At 28.0% G+C, this 20,775-nt stretch overlaps 3 protein-coding genes across 3 annotated transcripts; 2 read left to right on the forward strand and 1 right to left on the reverse strand.

The window, feature by feature from the left end:
* Positions 1-2,705: 2,705 nt before the first annotated feature.
* Positions 2,706-6,989, forward strand: LOC113862461 (protein DETOXIFICATION 53). Its single transcript, XM_027495546.1, has 2 exons — positions 2,706-2,897; positions 5,586-6,989. Exons 1-2 carry the CDS (start codon positions 2,706-2,708, stop codon positions 6,987-6,989), a joined length of 1,596 nt encoding a protein of 531 aa, XP_027351347.1.
* A 1,038-nt stretch (positions 6,990-8,027) lies between these two features.
* LOC113862462 (non-specific lipid-transfer protein P5) lies at positions 8,028-8,996 on the forward strand. The gene is made up of 2 exons (XM_027495547.1): positions 8,028-8,389; positions 8,990-8,996. Exons 1-2 carry the CDS (start codon positions 8,028-8,030, stop codon positions 8,994-8,996), a joined length of 369 nt encoding a protein of 122 aa, XP_027351348.1.
* A 4,350-nt stretch (positions 8,997-13,346) lies between these two features.
* Positions 13,347-14,139, reverse strand: LOC113862463 (non-specific lipid-transfer protein 1-like). Its single transcript, XM_027495548.1, has 2 exons — positions 13,789-14,139; positions 13,347-13,415 (listed from the first exon to the last, which is right to left on the reverse strand). The coding sequence occupies exons 1-2, from the start codon at positions 14,137-14,139 to the stop codon at positions 13,347-13,349; spliced, it is 420 nt and encodes a 139-aa protein (XP_027351349.1).
* Between the last annotated feature and the right edge of the window lie 6,636 nt (positions 14,140-20,775).

Consider the following 20,775-nt stretch of genomic DNA (forward strand, 5'->3'; position numbering starts at 1 on the left):
TTGACACTTGTGGCGAAACACATGTGAGAACATTATGACCGAACAGTTAATTAATAAGCTAGCTCGACCAAATTAAGGAGGAAAAAGGCTTCACGTGCCTTTACTTTGCAACATGATGACAGTTCTTCCATTATGGACTGCTAATAGCTTAATTCTTAATCATGCTACTCATGTTGTCCCAACCCTTTTTATGTTGAAATTTAGCAATTATATGTTGACAAGTGATAGCTGGTACGTACGATACTTTCCCCCATTTGATGTTAAATTAGTTAAATACAAGGAGGGAAACAAATAAAGCACGTACACAGAAAGAGCAAATGGATGCTTAATTTATAATCCGAAAATTAACTGCACCAACTAGGATTTCAGACACTCGCTTTTCATAAGATGTTTGGATATTAAATTAGTAAATTAGTTATTCAATATTTATTTTGTTTTAGTTTGATTTTTTATTTTATTTTAGTCATTTGGCTTTTAAAAGTATTTTAAATGATTTTTAAAAAAAACTTTAACTCTTTTAAAAAGTATTGTTTATCTTCTTTTTTTCTGCAAACTCTAACCAAACATAATACATTTTTGCAGGTTTTTCTTTTATCTAAGTTTTGACGTTATAAGAGAAGGAGAGCGAGACAATGAGGATGATGAGATTTTATGTTCATATATATGTTCCTTTGCACATTATTAGCACCTGTTGCTGTTATTTTGCTGCAACTACCATAATTGTGGCACTAAACTACTTGTTTTAGACCATGCTGACAATGTTCTTTTATAGTCACTCTCAATCTTTTTCTACAACTTAATGACTCAACTAAAAAATTATTGTAATTTGTTGTGTTTTTGTTGAATTTCAAATTGAGTGAAAGGAGTTGTGTAAGCATGAATGAGTGATAGTGTTTTTTAATAGAGTTAACATTTTTTTAAAAAAGAATTTATTAGAAACACCTTTAAAAGTTAAAAGATCAACCACTATTTTAACCTAAAAAGTATTAATATCAAATTTTAAAATAAATTTAAATAATTAATAATGATAAAATTATTTTTATATAAAAATAAGACAAAGAAATCTTAACTATATAAATGATAATATAAATAAGTGCTATTTATTTATATTTTAAATACCAAATTTTATGATAAAGAAGGTGCACTAGTTGAGTATTAATTAATTTTGATTTATTTTAGCTTTTATAAACTTAATTTATTTTTATAAAAAATTTTAATTTAATAATTTGATTGATCAAATTATTTTAATTTATAAAAATATTAAAATTATGATTTATTAAATTTAACACTTAATATCATTGTAAAATAATTTTATTTACTTACAAATAAAAATAATTAAGAGTTCAGATACTATTTGATAGTGTAGTTTGTTTAATAAACACTAAATTACTAGTATACATTTTTGAGATTTATTTTAATAAATAATGCGTTATATTAATATTTGATATATTATAATATATAGTAATAATTTTACTAATAAAATTATTTGTTTGAATAATATATCATATTATGAATTTAATTTTTTTAAATTATACTAATAATATCTAATCTAATAATAAATTATTAATAAATAAAATTTGATGCAGTGATTCACTTGATCATATATATTTTATATACATACGGTGCATGCATATAGATTACATTTAAATACACAGACAGAAACACACGCAACTGTACATATAAATTTTTTATCACTTCCTAATTAATGCACAAATTAATTACACACTTGTGGGAAAATTGATGTGGGACTGGTTGAAAAAGAAATGGGACTCATTTCTCTTTATTTCACATAAATTTTACATGATAATAAAAAATGTTTAAAAAGTTTATAAAAAGAATACATTGCCAACAATCTTCTGTCATTATATTATTATAAGATAAAATAATCCCACGAAGCAAACAATAAAAGTGAAGTGGTAGTAGCTAGCAGTTGCTATTATTTTATGGAATTATAATATTAAATACGAGTATAAATTAAACACAAAGGTTTAGGGGATGTATTACTGATCGAGTTGGAAAGGGTTTTGTTCCACGACTCCCCAAACACTTCCATAGAGTATTCTTCTTCTTGCCCTTACACTTCCAATGCCACCCACCAAGAGGTGCTGAAAAGCCTAACTACATTCTTGAATGTTGGTAGAAATGTAGTTTTTAGATATCAAGGTTCGGTTCTTCTTCTTCTTTCCAAGTCTTTTTGTTTTATGATAGCTCAGTTGGCAACAAAATCTTTTTTTAAGCATACAGCAAATTAAAACCAAGTAACATTTTTTCAACAAGTTCTTTTTTAATACCACTTTTAAGACCATCGGTTCTTTTTGTTATTCCTTTTCGTCTCTTAGGGGTTTGGTTGTGTTAATAATATGGAGTATTCTTTTAATTAATTCTCAAGAGTTAGCGTATTATTACCTCTCTCTCTTTTTTTCCTGTAAAATATTTTATACCAAATTAATATTTCAAACATACCAAATAGTTATCAAATTTACCTTTTTGTACAAGGACTTTGATTCTTTACATAAACAAATGTGGTTTATATATATATATATTTCAGTTAGAATAATTTTTAGAAAGCTAATAGAATAAAGATAAACTCCTACTTATTTGAAGATAATTGAAGAGTTGAATTAGTGTAATTGTATATTTAATCTCTGAAATTGGTGTTATTTGGTACTTTTCATTGTGTCACTTTAGCAAGAAGCGTGATAAACATGTGCACTGGTGCTGAATCTCGAAGAATAGTAGATGGTGACATTGTGATTTCAAAGGGTGGAGGAGAATACAATGAGGGGGGAATGAGAACAAGAGAAGGTAGTGGTGAAGGAGCAAGAAATGTTCAAGGCCTTCTTCAACGTTTACATCACCTCCTCAGAGCCCTTCTCCCTACCCTTTCTCTCTCTGAGGTTTGTAACAATCTCTTCCTGTGCTTGTTTTTTCATTGCGTAAGTTTCTATGTTGCCGCGATTTTGCCTCTGGAAAATGTTCTTACAACATAGATACTGCAAAGGAGACTGTATGCTATTCATTTTTATTAAACTTTTGTAAGTACTTAAATGTTGTTAAATAGTAATTTTTTTTATTTGTTAAGAGTGTTTACTTTTATCTTTTGGGTAAAAATTGTTAATATTTGAAAATATTATACTTTTTATTTAATTAATTTAATCGTGACTTTGGTGCTTTTTATTTGTTGGTTGTGTGATTTTGATTTTTCAACTAACTAAGTCTTTTATTTTTAAATTTTAATAAATCAAGTCCTTCTGTTATTTTTTTATTTAAAACTATTAAATTCTTATTTTATTAAAATATTTGAGAGTTTTGATGAATTTGAAATTGGAATAATTTTTAAAGTTTAAACTTCAGAAATTTATTTAAAATTTGATGAAATTTTGTGGATTTTATATATAGTGAGTTTAGGATTTGAAGAGAAAAAAATTGATGTGTTGGTTGGTGAGTTTTGAGTAGAAAATTGTTAAAAATTTAATTAATTCAGTCTGTAAAAGAATGTATGTGAAAGAAAATAAACTTAAGAGTATTAGATAATAAATACACAAATATACCAAAGTTATGTAATTTTAATAATGAAAATTTTAAGTGACACAAAAAATTATAAAATCACACACAATTCAACTCAAGAAACCAAAATATAATTATACTAACTGAATAAAATAAACTAAATAATACTATTTAGCATGGTAAAAGCTTTTTTTTTTGTTTCTTTCTTGTTATTACTGATTGTACTCCTGGCCATGGTTATGATATTTTCCCTCCAGAAGCATAGTTGTTAAGATGATGGTGCTGCTGTTGGGTGTAGGGTTTAATCATGTTATTTTGTTCTTTCTCTTCCTCAGTAATTCAAAAATACTAAAAGTAATTGCAATAATTTTACGGTAGCGTATTAAAATGCCAAAACTACAAAAGTCAATGACAATAATTGAAGTTTCAACATTTACTTTTTTGGTTCTATTGATATCATGGATAAGTATCGATAAACTTAAATCTTTAAAATTAGTTCTTATAAAACATTTTGTTAATATTTAATTCCTAATATTTTAAGGTAAAATTAGTTCTTATATAAAATTAAACATTAACAAAAATTTTGAACGATTAAAACTAACTTTTTACACTTGTAAAATGATAAAAATAAATATTAATAATATTTTTGTAGAGACTAATTTTATACAAATAATCAATATCGATCCATTTTTCAATCACTAATTTAATTTTTTACTCAAATTAATGTGATAAGAGTTTAGTGTGATAATGTTACGAATTCTCCTTCTTTAAAGACTGTTTTATTACAGGCCTCTTTATAATTTCCTCTATAGAAAATGTGTTTGTTGCTCTTATATTTTGGACTGAGAAAAAGTGGCACAACTACACTGCCTTTGATTATAAAATAAGAAACAGGTTGGCAATACATAGCATAAGCTTTGTCTAATTGGCTAAGGTGCTCGAATCATACAAGTTCCGCATTTTAAGGTGGAAGCTGTTGTTACTCTAGACTCAACGTGTGTTCTCTAGGCAATCAATAATGATACCATATATTTTAATTTTAGATTTTTATTTTCACGGACTTCACGGTAAAATCATTTGAATTAATAAAAAAAATTACAATAAGACTAATGAATTATTTAATGACTTGCATCAAAATCTCTGAAAAATTTATGAAGATAAATTTCAAGCCAATATCATTAGTCCTATTCAAACGAATTGGTCAATTTATATATGCAACACAATAGTAAATTAAATTGGACTTATGAATAGATAAAAAAAAAGTCCTTAGCAACCAACAAAGGTTAGGCCAGATCAGAACCACTTTTTTCTTGGGCTATTAGAAAATATAAGTTTATAAACTTCTATAGGTAATTAGTGCGTTGACACATAATATGTTAGAGTGGAACGTCTGATTATTTTTTGAAATTTAATGTGAGACACATCAATGTATAATAATATAAAAATATCATTTTTTCTTAATTTAAACATCGGTCAGATTGTCTTTAAATAATGAAATATTAGTTCCTAAAAGAATCTAGTAACATTCATATATAATTTTTAGACATTAAATAAAACATTATTATTAGAATAAATAAGAGCAGTAAAGAATATATAAATAATTTTAATATAAAGGAGAATATTAGATGTTTTTAAGAAAATAATCACGTTTTTATATAATTTAATGAAACAGATTGTATAATATAAGCGATTATTTTCTTGAAAAAAATAACTAAGCAGATCATCCGCTAATAATATGTATAGATATTTTGTGTTATAATTTTAAATAACATATAAGAACATAGATATAATAACTATTATTATCGTCATTCGAAGATAGATACCTGTCCGTTTCTTAAGCCCGTTACTAATCCTTAGAAAAACACAGCCCAACTTTTTTCATTAACTAGAAACAATGACTTGTTGTAACTAACTGTAGATTGTAGTGTTGAAATTACAAGTTATTTGTAACTAAAACTATAATTACCAAATGAAGCACACATTTAATTATTTTAAATGAAAAGATCATCTCCTTGTTTGGCTGAAAAACAAGTGCGTGCCACTTATCTTTTGACAAATATAAAATGCACTTGATGCAGGTGAAAGAAGAGTTTAAATCACTGGTGAAAATTTCGTGTCCAATAATGATGACTAATACACTTATATACTCTCGATCTGTCGTTTCTATGCTCTTCTTGGGTCGCCAAGGGAAAGTAGAGCTAGCTGGAGGTGCACTTGCAATTGGGTTTGCGAACATCACTGCCAATTCATTCCTAAAGGGTCTTACTATGGGAATGGATCCAATTTGTTGCCAGGCATATGGAGCAAAGAGATGGTCAGTTCTTAGCCAAACCTTTTGCAAAACCTTGTGTCTACTCCTTCTTGTTGCCATACCCATTTCACTATTATGGCTAAACATGGGACCCCTTCTTCAATGGCTAGGCCAAGACCCTGAAGTCACAAAAGTTGCCCAAGTTTACATGGTTTTCTCTATCCCAGAATTGCTTGCTCAAGTTCATCTAAACCCACTAAGGTCCTTCCTAAGAACCCAAGGCTTAACTGCCCCACTAACTATAGCTGCCTCTTTTGCAGCCATTTTACACCTTCCCATCAATTATTTCTTGGCAACATATTTAAAGTTAGGGGTAAAAGGCATTGCATTAGCCACAGGTTTTAATTCCATAAACATGATTTTAGGGTTGGTTCTTTATCTTCTTGTGTCAAAGAAACCTCTAAAACCATGGGAAGGAGCTACAATTCTCTCTATTCTCCATGATTGGAGACCATTACTAAGCCTAGCATTGCCTAGTTGCATTTCAGTGTGCTTAGAGTGGTGGTGTTACGAAATAATGCTTTTTCTATGTGGTCTGTTAAGCAATCCACAGGCCACGGTTGCTACCATGGGTGTGCTTATTCAAACAACTGGGTTCTTATATGTGTTCCCATTTTCAATAAGTGCTGCATTGACAACAAGAATTGGTCATTCATTAGGTGCGGGACAACCTTCTCGTGCCCAAAGTACTGCCACTGTAGGCCTTTTCTTCGCATTTGGCTTAGGGGTCTCAGCCTTCATTTTCTTGATGTTTATGAGGAAAATGTGGGGGAAACTTTTCACAAGTGAGGTACAAATTGTTGATATGGTCACTACCATACTTCCAATTTTGGGGTTGTGTGAGATTGGTAATTGGCCTCAAACTGCTGCATGTGGGATTTTAACAGGAACTGCACGCCCTTATGTGGGTGCAAGAATAAATTTGTGTGCATTTTACTTAATTGGATTACCAGTTGCAATTTTTGCTGCTTTCATACGTAGATGTCAATTGAGGGGTTTGTGGCTTGGAATGTTAGCAGCACAAATATCTTGTTTTTGTATGATGTTGTACACAGTGATACAAACAGATTGGGGGCACCAAAGTAAGAGAGCTGAACAACTAGCTCAAAGAACAATAGAGGAAGAAAATGTAAATGATGAGGAAAGTGGGCTCCTTAATTCTGATTTATGACACATTTTAAGCAATTTGTTCGTAGTGTTAGTCACCAATACACAAACAAGTACTAGGCATGCTCATTATTGAGATTGATTATCATTGTTCATTCATTAATGTAGGAAATATAGCTACATTATTTCTTCATTCTTTTCAATCATAATCACTCAGATGTACATATAAAAAGTTACAAACTTGTTCACAGTAAATTTTTAAATAATAATAATAAACCATAACTTGAAGCTTTACAGATACAACTACAACATATATAATTGAGGTGTTGACAAGACAATTTACTAAAATTGAAAACAAACTTAGACTGGATATAGATATTGATCGATGAAGCAAAATAAGAAACTTAGAGCTGTTATTTGAATCGGCATTCACAAGCCCACTATCGATTTTGGATACGATAATCGATGGTTGTCATTTTGCTTTTGTAAAAATACGTTGAACGGAAAAAAAAAATCTTACTTCCAACAAAATCAGTTTCAATTGTAATACAAAATGACACTTAAAAATAGTTAAATTTGACTAATTATAAGTCAAAACTCATGCTTAATTATATTATCATTACAGCTTGCCTCCAAATTTTTAGTTCTTACATATTATAAATAGATTATTCTCTACGTTGTAAATAATCTATTAAAAGTAATAATGTATGATACCTTATAGTTTTTACTTTTCTTTTCTCTTTTTCTTAATATAAAAACAAATTTAAAATGTATAAAAAAAAGACAGCCAAGATATTAAATTTTTAGTTTCCTAATCTCTCCATGCCCAGCAGTATATCTGTTTTTTTTTTACCTTAATTTTCATACAGTCATGACATTCCAAAAATAGGTACAAGAAACACCAAATGATCGATATGAACCACCAATAGCTACGGTTTCCCGAGTTGCTAGCTCCAACATTGGTGATTTTCACGAACCAGAACCCATCTCTATAAAAACACCGATCGTAACTCAAGTCAATCCCGTCAGAGTTTCCAAGCACTCACCAATCTTTTCATCCAAATTAATTAACCTTTGTTCGCAATATTTCGCTACTCACCAAATGACCAAGGTACAGGTTGTGAAGGTAAGTGGCGTGGCTCTGATCATATGCATTGTGGCGTTGGGTACACCCTTATTGGCCATGGCCACATTGACATGCTGTGACGTGAAACCTGTTTTGGAAACATGCGCGTGTTACGTTAAAAGTGGTGGAGACACGGTTCCAACAGATTGTTGCTACGCGGTTTTAGCATTGAGAGACCAAGTCATGAACTGTAGCCAGAGTCGCCGCATAGCTTGCCATTGCCTTCAAGATGCTGCTCGAAGACAACCTTATATTAATGCTACAGCTTATGCTGTCGTTCCTGACAAGTGTGGCGTTCCCTTGCCCTTCCAATTCTCCTACAGCATGAACTGCGACCTGTACACCCTTACTCACTCTTTTCATTTTCTTTTTTTATTTCCCTTCTCCTTTTCCCATCTTTTAAAACGATAAAAATTGTGGTGAAGTTTTTAGATATTATTTTCTGCTGTTTTTAATGAATTAGATTTTATTTTGATAAAAAAGTTTATCATTAATGTTATTGATAATTATAAATAGAACTCTAATTTTGATTAAAAAACTTAATCAACTACAACTAATTAAGTTTTGTCTATTTTTTTCTGCAAGAATATTTTAATGTATATAATAGATAAAAAAATTTATTGAGTTAAATGTGGTTTACTTTCTGTAAATAAGATTAAATTTAATTTTAATCTTTTTATTTTGATTTTTATAATAATTCTTACATGAATGGTGCGATAAGCATCTAATTATCTTACATGAATGACTATTTTAAGATGATATATGATGTGACAGTCAAAATATATGTCATGTTAACTATTAAATAAGAATTATATTCAAAAGTTTTAAAATTTAAAAAAATTATAAAAATAGCTAAATTTAAATTGCAGAATAAAATTCTACCGAGTGTTATTAATCTCAAATTCACTTATTTATTTCTGCTTTTTAATTTGTGGCAGCCTGTGAAGAACTCCAGGGGTTTGCGCTTGAAGCTGCACGGATGCTTCCATCTTTACCAAATAATTTTAAATAAGTTGAAAAGTGATATATATGTTGTGCCTCAGATATTTTGGACTTTGATTTAAGTCTGCATTGTACCCAGCGTTACATACATATTTATAAATAATATGGATTAATTAATATTAAAAACACTTAAATCTATTTAATCTTTATAAACCTAGATAACTTATTATCTCTATCAAACATATCTTTTGCATTTTAGCCAATTTTAACCCACATTTACAAGAATCACGATTGAAAATAATAATATAAATAGCTGCATGCAATGTCAACTAATTAACTATACTTAGTTTAACACGTATGCTCTTACTTTTTAACCATGCTCTTATTTTTAACAAATAAATTCGTTATAATTATCTTCACTTTATCTCGATACACAATCCAATCCTAAATTTAGAGAGAATTTATCACCACTGTGAAATTATATTTCTTATGAGTTAACCACCCATGAAATTTGATTATTTTTATCAAGTAACATGATGTTATTGCTAATATCACATGAATTTGATGGAGCAGAAGAAGATTTTGTGTGGGTTTGAGCAAGAAAAACAAAAATGAAGTAAATAGCAAAACTGAAATCCAAACTATTCCAAAGTTTTGAATAAAGTTTAACTTTGACTTAAATCAGCCTTTTATATTTAACAAAAATCAAGATGACTCAAATTTACTATATAAAAAAATTAGGATGAGCAAATTTTATAATTTACCATATTTAAATAGGCTGAATTTAAATCAGTTTATTTTATCAAACGTAATTCAATCTTTAAAAAAGGGGCCAGTAGTGTCAAAAGTTATCTTAGCTTCATACCTCTGTTTTTTATAATAATTATTATTTTAACATTAATTTAAAAAACTAATTTAAGTATTTCCAAGAAATAAAATTCTATTTAAAAATAAATATTTATTGTATTTAAAAAAATTAAATCTCAATAAATATTTTTTATAAAATTTTAATATTTGTAGACATTTAAAATAATTCTTAAAAGATGGTTTTAATAAAATCATATTTCTTTTAGATTGACGGAATTAAGATTACCCTCTTTCTAGTTAAGTGAAATTTTAAAATAAATTAAATTCATTTAGAAGTATGTAATTCGAAATATAAAGAGGAACGGATAGACTAATAAACACTATTTATGGCTATTTAATATGATTCGTGATTAATGAATAGTAAATATTAAACTTTACAAAATGATATTTTAAATAATTTTTATCATAGAAAAATTTTATCAAATTTTATTTTTGAATTACGTGATATTATTTTTTTATTATGTAAATAAAATTTTATATAATTTAAAATTTATAAATATAATTTAATAATTATTATATTTTTATTTTAAACAATTGGCGCGCCTTATTCAGGCCAGTCCATTAAAGGTAAATGATTTCAGAGTCTGATTTTAATTTAAGTTTAAAGAATGATATTTAAAATAAGTAATTTTATTTTTTTTTTACAAATTTAGTTTACATTATTAAACTTGTCAGATCATATTAAAAATTTTTAATTTAATTTAAACTTAACTGAAATCCAAGCAGGTAACCTTCAATATTAGTGGGCTAGCCATGATTTGGGAGTGTTGGTGGTAGAATTAAATTGCACTCTTGAAGAGTTAGTGAGTGATGATTTAGATTTTGTTCCTGCAAGGTCTCTATATATAGAGATTACCGATTTAATGCGAGTTCGTTAAATATGAGGTGAGCTAAGGAATGGTAAGTCATTACCTTTTGATTTCATAGAATAGTTTAATGCATTAATAAATGACCACTTTTTGAGATCCAAATTAAAAGTAGATAATCCATTTCTATATATATGTCATGTTTGGCTTTTCCACTTTCCGCAGCGTATATCTTCTGTTTAAGTTGATTTTTTTAATTGTTTTTATGGATTAGTATTATTAATTAATTATTATAATAATTTCAGACTACTAAATAATATTAATTTTGAAAATTAATTAAATTTGAGTCATTCACTTAATATTCAATGATTGCTCCATACTCTCTCATTTAACACAGTTACAAAGATTGAACCCATTATATTTTAAGTTCTAATTTATTTCTTCATTTACTTACAAACGGATTAAATAATTCATATAGTTACATCTTTTTGTTAGTCACATAATACAAGTTTTAAAATGTAATTTTTTTTCATGATTATGATTTAGTTGTGTAAATTATTGGAGAAATTATTATAAAAAATTAATATAAAAAATCAATAAAACTTTTTTCATAAGACATAAACAACTTATCTTCTTAAATTTTGAAACAGTTAAATAAGAGAATTTTTATAAAAATAGAGAAACATAAATTTATTTTAATTTATTGAAGGAATTTGACTTTTATAAATATTTATTGAGAATTTTATCCAAATTCAACTCAAGTTTATGTGAATTGAAATGAATAAATTTTATCATGGCCTAGCTCACATTCTTCTTTTGTGAAGGATCCAATTTAAAAGGTCACCGTAAAAAGAGGAAGAATTTTTAAGTTCAAAGAGTTATAGATGAAGGGTGAGAGGGGCAAAAAACGAGAGAAAAAAAAAAGAGAATATTTTTATCAAAGTTGAAAGGAGTGAGAAATGATTTGCAGAGTTGTAAATGTTAGTAAAAGGATGAAGAAAAAGAAAAAAAAATATTTTTGTTGGAGTTTTAAGGGAAAAGAAAATGTGTTATATATGAGGGTGTAAATAAGAGATAATAGGAGGAAGAAAAATAAAGAAAGCAAAAAAAAATATTTGCTAAAAAATGCTTAGAGTTCATAATAAAGAAGAAGATGAAGAGTGATGTTTTAATGGAATTAATATTTTTTTTGCAAAAAATAATTTATTTAAAATATTTTTGTAAATTAAGAGATTAAAATGAAAAAAATTGTTAAAAACTAAATCAAAACAAAACTAAGAAATAAAATACTAATTTCTAACTTAGCTTTTTTTAATATCATTGTTCACGATTTTGAAACCTGATTTTTTTAATGAATATTTCTTGATTTGATGATAATATTTTACTATATTGTAGACTCTTTAATAATGTGTTACTGCTGCAGAGTTATTTCTCTGCCCCTTATAAAAATCAAATGTTTCATACATGTATGTTGATTTAATATTTTTTCATTAATATATATATAGATATTTTATATAATTATAATTTTATGAATATGACTTTGTAAAATGTTATATACAAATAAGCAATTCAATTATGTCTGTGTTGTAATTTTATGCTAATTTGTACTACGATTCGTATGAATTTATCTAATTCTTGCAACGCCTTGTTAATAAAAATTAAATAATTTTTATTTCTTATTATTTATAATTAATATTATAATATTATATATTATCAGTACATTGTTGTTGCTGTGATTTATGCAATTAATTAATATAATATTATTGGTTTTTGTCAAATTTGCTTTTGCAAATTGTATTTTTTTATTAGATTTAAATAAAATTATTATATATTTTGGTTTTAGTCTTCATAAAAAAATTATTTAGTTTTAGCATCAATATTTAATAAAAAGCATGTAATTTTATTTTTATTAAAAATTAAAATCACAATTTTTTTTCATTTTTAAGGACTAAATCAAATAACAATGTTATAGGAACTAAAATGAAAATATATAATATTTTTAGGAACTAAAAGTTTTTTTTACTAGCAAAAAAAATTGTTTTTTTTTATTTCAACTTTAGATCGATAAGTGTACTGCATAAGAATATAGAGTTAAGCAACTTAGGATTATTGTCATTATAACGTCAAAATTCCCCTTTTATTCTTTTAATATTTTGATAGCATATTTTTTCCATTAAGAACCTTAATTGTAAGAGTGAAAATAAGAAAGAAATGTCTTATTCTTAAAATAAACAAGTACATGTGTTTCTACAAATTGATGAAAAACTTATACAAAATTAATTTATTGATTTTATTTTATTCTAATTTTTAGTATAGATTTAAGTAATATTCTTACAAAACATTGCCTTTTTCCCTGCTAATAGATAAATATTGTTAATTTAAATTGTACTCATTGTTAATAAGTGTATATTGTAAGTGCAAGTGTCTTAAAAGTACAGAAGAAATATTTTCTCAAATTTTTTAAAACAACAAAAAAATTAAACATATATAATAAGAGAATGAAGAGGGAATATTAGTGAGGAGAAATCCATTATCACATTGGAGGATCAACATTACTAATTCTTTTCGAAGTGCAAATCACAATAGTAGTATATAGTAGTCCCCAGTGGGGACCCAGACACACAATAGAGGCATTAAACCATCTTTTTTCTTCAACAGAATTAAACCATATTTATTCTCTCTATGCTCGTATCACCACGAAACAAGTAGTCAACAAACGTAAAGGTTCATGCAAGCTGCTCAGCTTATCCTGCAATTAATTAGCAAAGTGAATTATAAAGAACTATATTAAAAGTTATAGACTCACAATATTTATATTTATAAAAATAATATTTTTATATTAGTATAAATTTAAAAAAATTTATATTTGTCATAAGTTTTTTTGTTTAATTTATATCAAACATGTCATAATTTATATCTTTATTAACTATTAAATATAAGTTAAACAAAAACTTCAATTCGAGGGTAAAAGTTTTTAAATTTACAATATTGTTGAAAAGATGCTTTCCTTATTTTTATTAGACTAAGATAATACGAACTAATGGAGGCAAACCAATTGCAAAACTATTGGTGCATAAATATGGCATATAAATAAAGAGAGGGGTTGATGAAGAGTGATGTACGCACTTGTTGCAGTCAACGGAGGGGGTGACCTTGTAGGGCAAGTTGATCCCACACTTGCCAGGGAGGGCTGCAAGGGTTGCAAGATTGAGTCCAGGAAAGTTCACAACGGATTTGAGGCACCTACACACTCCTTGACGATCAAGGGTGGTCTTGGCTTGGTTGTACACGCTTCTAGCCCCGTTGCAACATGCTGCAGGGACAGCTCCACCACCAGCTCTCAGGTACCCAAGGCATGGTGCCACTGCGAATTGCACTGCGCCACAAGAAAGAGCACCTTCTGCCATAGGACTACCCAATACCATCCACATCAAGGCAATGGAGGTAAGCTTCATCAGCAGTGGGCTAGCCATGATTTCCAAGAGTTAATTGGAGGTCGAAATTGCACTTCAAGGGTGTGTTTCTGAGTGTGGAGGTTATGCTTTTCATGTTGTCAATTTAAAGACCTTATACAGAGAATATAGATTCCACTTGCCTTCATTAAATGAAATTAAGGTGAAGCATGGAATAGTAGGTCATTTTATTTTAAAATTTTTTTCTAACGTACATTTAAATATGCACAAATTTATACATAATATTTTTTAAATTAATTATATCAATAATATTAATTATTATAATTTTTAAAATTAATTGCGCATGTTAAGCAAATTGTTTTTTTAATATTATAATTTGGAAAAGTTGAATGAACTACTTGTTTAAAATGTTGCTTGTATAACATTTGTTGCAAATCCACTAATATAAGACTTTTAATCTCTTTTTAAGCCTAGATTTGTAACTTCAAATTTTCGTTCCACCCTTGAGTCATATATTTTTTATGTCACACGTCTATATTGTTTTTTTATGCTTAAATTTTATTTTATTTTTTGGCTTTGAATTTAGACTCTAATATCGTATTAAGATTTTAAATGTGAGTATAATCCAACAATAAACAAGAGTAATTGAACTAAACTTAAGTGATTTACTTAAAATATCTTTAACAATTTTAAATTTAAAATCCTATTATTTATATAATTTTTAATTTATTATTAACCCACTAACATGAGAATATATATATCTTTAACATTTAATGCAACCAAGGCTGGTCACCAGCTAAAACCTATTACAAAATAGAGTGAGTACCAAATGCTTATACAAATATGTCACAGTTCAGAGATGGGTTGCAGTCCTAATTAAAACTTGATCATTTGTTTCTATATATGTAGAGCCATGTGGTTTGGCAAGTTTCTGCTTCCCCCAAAATGATTTTGGGCCATGTGTGATTTTTTATACAAGTGACCTCTTTGGACGAAATAACTTAATTTTGTTTATATATGAAAATGTTTTATATTTTGTCCCTGAAACTTTTATTGAACTTTAGCGGAAAATATAATTAAAACATTAAACATTGAAGCTAAATCATTTTTTTAGCTTTAATATGGTGCTTATTTCTGAGCACAGGCAGATTGAAAATAGTCTTTGCAATCTTAGCGTTACGTTGTTGCTATGATATTGTAGATCTAGGAACACTTAAAATTTCATCCATCTTGTTTATATAAACATTTACATATTGATATATCTTTTTCACTCATTTATTTATTTATTTTTATAAGCTTCGTATTGAGCCAGTGATACACCGACACTTCTTTGGTACTGTATACCAAGTCTCTCTCTGATTTGCAATTTTCAATTCTTTGGAACAAATAGCAATATTTACATACGTACCCATTCTACTCGAGTGTTTGAATAAAGTATTAATTATTATTATCTTATTATCACCACTTCTTATCACACATAACTTTGTTTTGCAGGAATTTTAAATATAATTATTAAAAATAACACAATTATATATAATATACATCATAATAACTTAATACAATTCCAACTATATATAATTGAATAATTATGTTAAACGCGTACCTGATGAGAACCCACGAGTCATAATCAATCCCGATGAGAACCATAAGTCATAAGCAATTTTTGTTTTGAGTGAGCGTGTATTACTCTCTTATCTGATTGCTATTATCCCACACTGGTAACTGTCTAATGGGGCAACAGTTATATAAGCCTAATCATATGAGAGCAGGAACCTCTCACTGGGCACATAGAATAGTCCAACCCATCACGTACTATTCACACTAAGAGCTCAATTACAAAATCTATATAATAATTATTATTATTATTATTATACACATTTATTTTACGTCATAATTAGTAACAATATAACCATAATAATTTAATAATGCTAATCCACAAATTAATATAAATATTAATATTAATGTTAAAAAATCTAACATTCTCCCACTTGAATAGCATTATTAAATTACTAAGTCCACAAACTATGTTGTCGTAACAAGTTATTAATTATCACCAAAGAAATAGTAAGCTCTCGATAGTATACAATTATATCCGATAGAGATATACATTACATACTACAAGCAACTTATATTCCAATCACAATATAGATAAAGGAAACATAAATATCATTTTCACAAAGGTTCAAGTATAAAAAGATTGTCATAAAAGTGACGTCAACAAAACATATATCTCATAAAGAAAGTAGATAATAATGTCAACAAACAAATACAAAATTTAACTCCCACTAATCCAAAATATCAAAAGACTTGACCAGACTTATATGAGCTACATGATTTTAAAAAGCTCTAATGGTTAAGCCTTTGGTTAGTGGATATGCGAATATATTTTTTGTAGCAATGTACACAATTTGAGTCTAAAACTCAAGTACTTTCTCTCTAACAAACAAATACTTTAGATCAAAGTGTTTCAAACGAATAGAACTCTTATTATTCTAAGAGAGAAGTATAGCAGCAGTATTGTCGCAATAAATCACAAGTGGCCTAAATATACTGTTAATAATGCGGAAGCCAGAAATCAAATTCTTTAGTCACGTAACCTAGCGTGTAGCCTCATAACAAACGACATATTTTGTTTTCATAGTAGAAGTAGCTATAACTATCTATTTGACACTTTTCCAAGATACAACTCCTCCCGCCGTCATAAAAATAAAGCCTGAAGTAGACTTACGGTCATCAGGGCAACCTGCAAAATTGGAGTATCCAATGACCTGAAGTTGATCAGACTTTGCATAGGTCAACATGTAATCTTTGGTTCCCTGCAAATATCTCAAGACCTTCTTCACGGCTTTCCAATGACCTAAACATGAGTTGCTCAAGTATCTATCCAAAGCATTAACAACATAAGCAATATCAGGATGAGTACAAACTTAAGCATACATCAAACTCCCAACAGCGGAAGCGTATGAAGCTTTCTCCATTTCAAACAACTCTCTATCATCATGAGGACACCAAAAAATTAGAGAGTTTCTCACCCCTTTGAACAGTCGCGACACATAGGGAGCAAGAATACATATTAAACCTTTTAAGGATCCTATCAATGTACCCTTTCTGAGACAATCTAAGAGTAACACAAGACCTATCACAACATATCTGGATGCCTAGAATAACATAAGCATCATCAAGGTCTTTTATATCAAAATGGCTACTCAATATATTCTTTGTTTTATTCAAAGATATCATCAACATGTACGATAAAGATGATAAAATTGCTCCCACTCATCTTCAAGTAAATGTATAGATCTTAAGCATTTTCCTTGAAGCCAATAGAAATGACCACTTGGTCAAACTTCAAGTACCACTGTCTAGAAACTTACTTTAAACCATAAATGGATTTTATTATTCTATAATTAAATTCAAGTTATAACAAAATTTGATTTATGTTAGTCCACACAAAATATTCAACAATTTATCTCTTGGACAACATAAATCAAAATATTTTATTATTCTAAATTAATCAACAATATATGGCCATAACAAGATGACAAAATAAACTAACACGAACTATAAACATCTTAACAATGCAGAAAATCATACTCCAAGGAGTAGTGATATCATACATTATAAGATACTTATATCATGTGACTCAACAACTCTAATAGTATAAGTTGGACAATAAAATTTAGAACCCCTGGAGTCTACACAATATCTTACAAAGAAACTGCTAATTAATTTTATGAACAATCAAAGATAGTAAGATTTTTCCGTCTTATCAAATTCCTTAAGTTTCTTGCCTAGAGGCACTATTAAGATTTCACAATTTTGCGACAAATTTTTGCCAAAGAATTTGTCACTAATTTATCGGCAACGGATATTGTGACTAAACTTACTTCTTAGTACTACTCATCTCAAGAACATTGTCTATAATGAACTTCATAATTACTAAACATATTTTATTAGAATGAGCCCATTTAACATGTTTTACTATAACCGCAGCGGAAGATTCAGGTATACAAACTTTAGACTTATTCTCAATAAGGGCAACATTCACATTAGAAAATGGCAAGAAACAATTTAACAGAGTCAACTCACTCCTCATAATTGGTCCTGTTCAAAGTTTTCACCGAGGTGGGCATAGACACTGATATGGGAAACAACAAAGTTTAATATGCGCAATTAGCTCGAGTGCAACAATAATATGCCCATCACAAAATTTCTTACTTACTATAATCCCGCCTAAGGGTCCCGGATCACAATAAATAAGAAAGACGAATACAATGCACAAAACTTCATGTCACAAGAATCCTAACACCGATAGGGTATTAGTACAAAATTGACATAAGCAAAACACAATTGCATAGTATTTTCAAATCACATTAATAACAATACATCAATAGGATATAATTATTATTAATGCAATATATAATTATATAATTTACACAAGTCATGTATAATGGTCTTACGATAGGTGGGATGACATTTATACAGAACAATCATGCATTCAGAATTAATTTAAATATGTATATTATGCATGAAATCATAATTATACCAAAATTGCATCAAATAATTTATATAAAACTAAATTATTATTTTTTTAACATATATGACATTCAAAAAAAGAGTGAATAGTATAAAAAAATGTCATAAATATCAAATATTAGTATAATCATGTATATAAAAAAAAATTGGATCATATTCCATCAATACAATAATTATTTAATTAATTTATGCATGAGTTAATTAATTAAAAAATATTTACAATGCCCAAAAAATTATGAAAATTGTCCAAAAAATTTAATATCAAAATAATCATCCACTCGACGCTCTCTCAGCCATGCGAGGGGGCTTCATACACTTCAAAAAAAAACCCATCAGTGCAAAACAGGTCCAACAAATTCAGAAACTCAACCCAGTTCAATCTTGCATTCTAAAGTACCAATTCATATTGTTACAAAGGGTGTATTTTGAACAACAAAAGAGAGTTTCAAAGGCTAAAACACGCGCAACCATGGAGGATTCAAAGTAATTGAGAATTCAAGCAACCCAAACAGTTTCTTTCAACGAGTAGGGTCCACTACGTTCTTTGTAAAAATAGGGCAATGACGAACGTAAAATGAAAGAAAGAATAAATTCTTAAACTAAAATTGAACGAAATAATGAATTAATTATTAGATTATGTTCGTGTTCAATTTATTAACAAAAGCCCTTAATCAATTTTTAAATAAACCTTTGCCCTGATGAGAGAATTTGAAAGGAAACGATTTTAGGGTTCATAGTTTCAAAAAATTAATAAATTGGGAAATTCTCTTAACATACCCGATGGAAATTAACAATTTTTGGATATGATATTTATGAATATAAGAAGAAGAAAAAAACCTAAATTATTTTCCAAATCCATACATAAAATTATAGCATTTTGGTTGCTCAAAGTTGGAAAATTATGATGTGTATTAAGTTGGCTCTGATACCATTTGCAGGAATTTTAAATATAATTATTAAAGATAACACAATTATATATAATACACATCATAACAACTCAATACAATTTCAACTATATATAATTGAATAATTGCGTTAAACGCGTACTTGATGAGAACCCACGAGTCATAAGTAATACCGATGAGAACCATGAGTCATAAGCAATCCTTGTTTTGAGTGAGCGTGTACTACTCTCTTATCTGATTGCTATTATCCCACACTCTGGTAACTGTCTAATGGGACAACAGTTATATAAGCCTAATCAGATTAGAGCAGTAACCTCTCACTAGGCACATAGAATAATCCAACCCATCACGTACTATTCATACTAAGAGCCTAATTACAAAATCTATATAATAATAATTATTATTATTATACACATTTATTTTATGTCATAATTAATAGCAATATAACTATAATAATTTAATAATGTTAATCCACAAATTAATATAAATATTAATATTAATGTTAAAAAATCTGACATGTTTTCCCTAAGTTACCCGAGCTACCACATTGGGAGGGAGTCCTTGTATATTTAAGGCTTGAAAAGAAAAGACTTTAAAAAATACAAGGGAGAAGGAAACAACATTAAATTAGTGAAAGGATCAAAGTTCTTGACAAGATTTTACACATGGCCTTAGGTAACAAAGTGCAGCATAGTAGGTCCCTGCAGAAGACACGGTGACGCTTAAATCAAGTGATTCAATTGTGAGTCGTGAGTGAATTCATGTGACTGTAGCCTACCCCCGTGATGCACATTAATTGTCTCCCGCTTTATCCAAGCACCAAGTATTGCATTTGCCAAACAACACTTAGAAACGTAATTTTTAATTATTTTTTATTGAAATCTATTAAAAATTATAAAAATAAAAGATAAATTTATTGATTTAGAAATAAAAATAAGACATGTATAAAATTTTTAATTTTTAATAAATTATAATCAATAATTAAGAGTACGTCTTAAAAAAAATATGTTAAAAAATATATTATTCAATTTTTATTTGGGTTGAGGTTTATAAATAAATAAATAAAATTTACGTAATTGGAAATGTTTAAGAATTGCGGGTGGATAAGTAAGATAAAATCATTTGATTTAATTCAATTGATAAAACTAAAAAACAAAATCCAACTGAGTAAATTTAATTGTATCGGGTTAATCTAGATTATGTTCATTAAAAATTTTCAACTATTTGACTCGACAATCAAACACAAGTTAGATTG

Source organism: Abrus precatorius, unplaced genomic scaffold (genome assembly GCF_003935025.1).
Source record: "Abrus precatorius isolate BTA unplaced genomic scaffold, Abrus_2018 Scaffold3, whole genome shotgun sequence".
Classification (NCBI taxonomy): Eukaryota; Viridiplantae; Streptophyta; class Magnoliopsida; order Fabales; family Fabaceae; genus Abrus; species Abrus precatorius.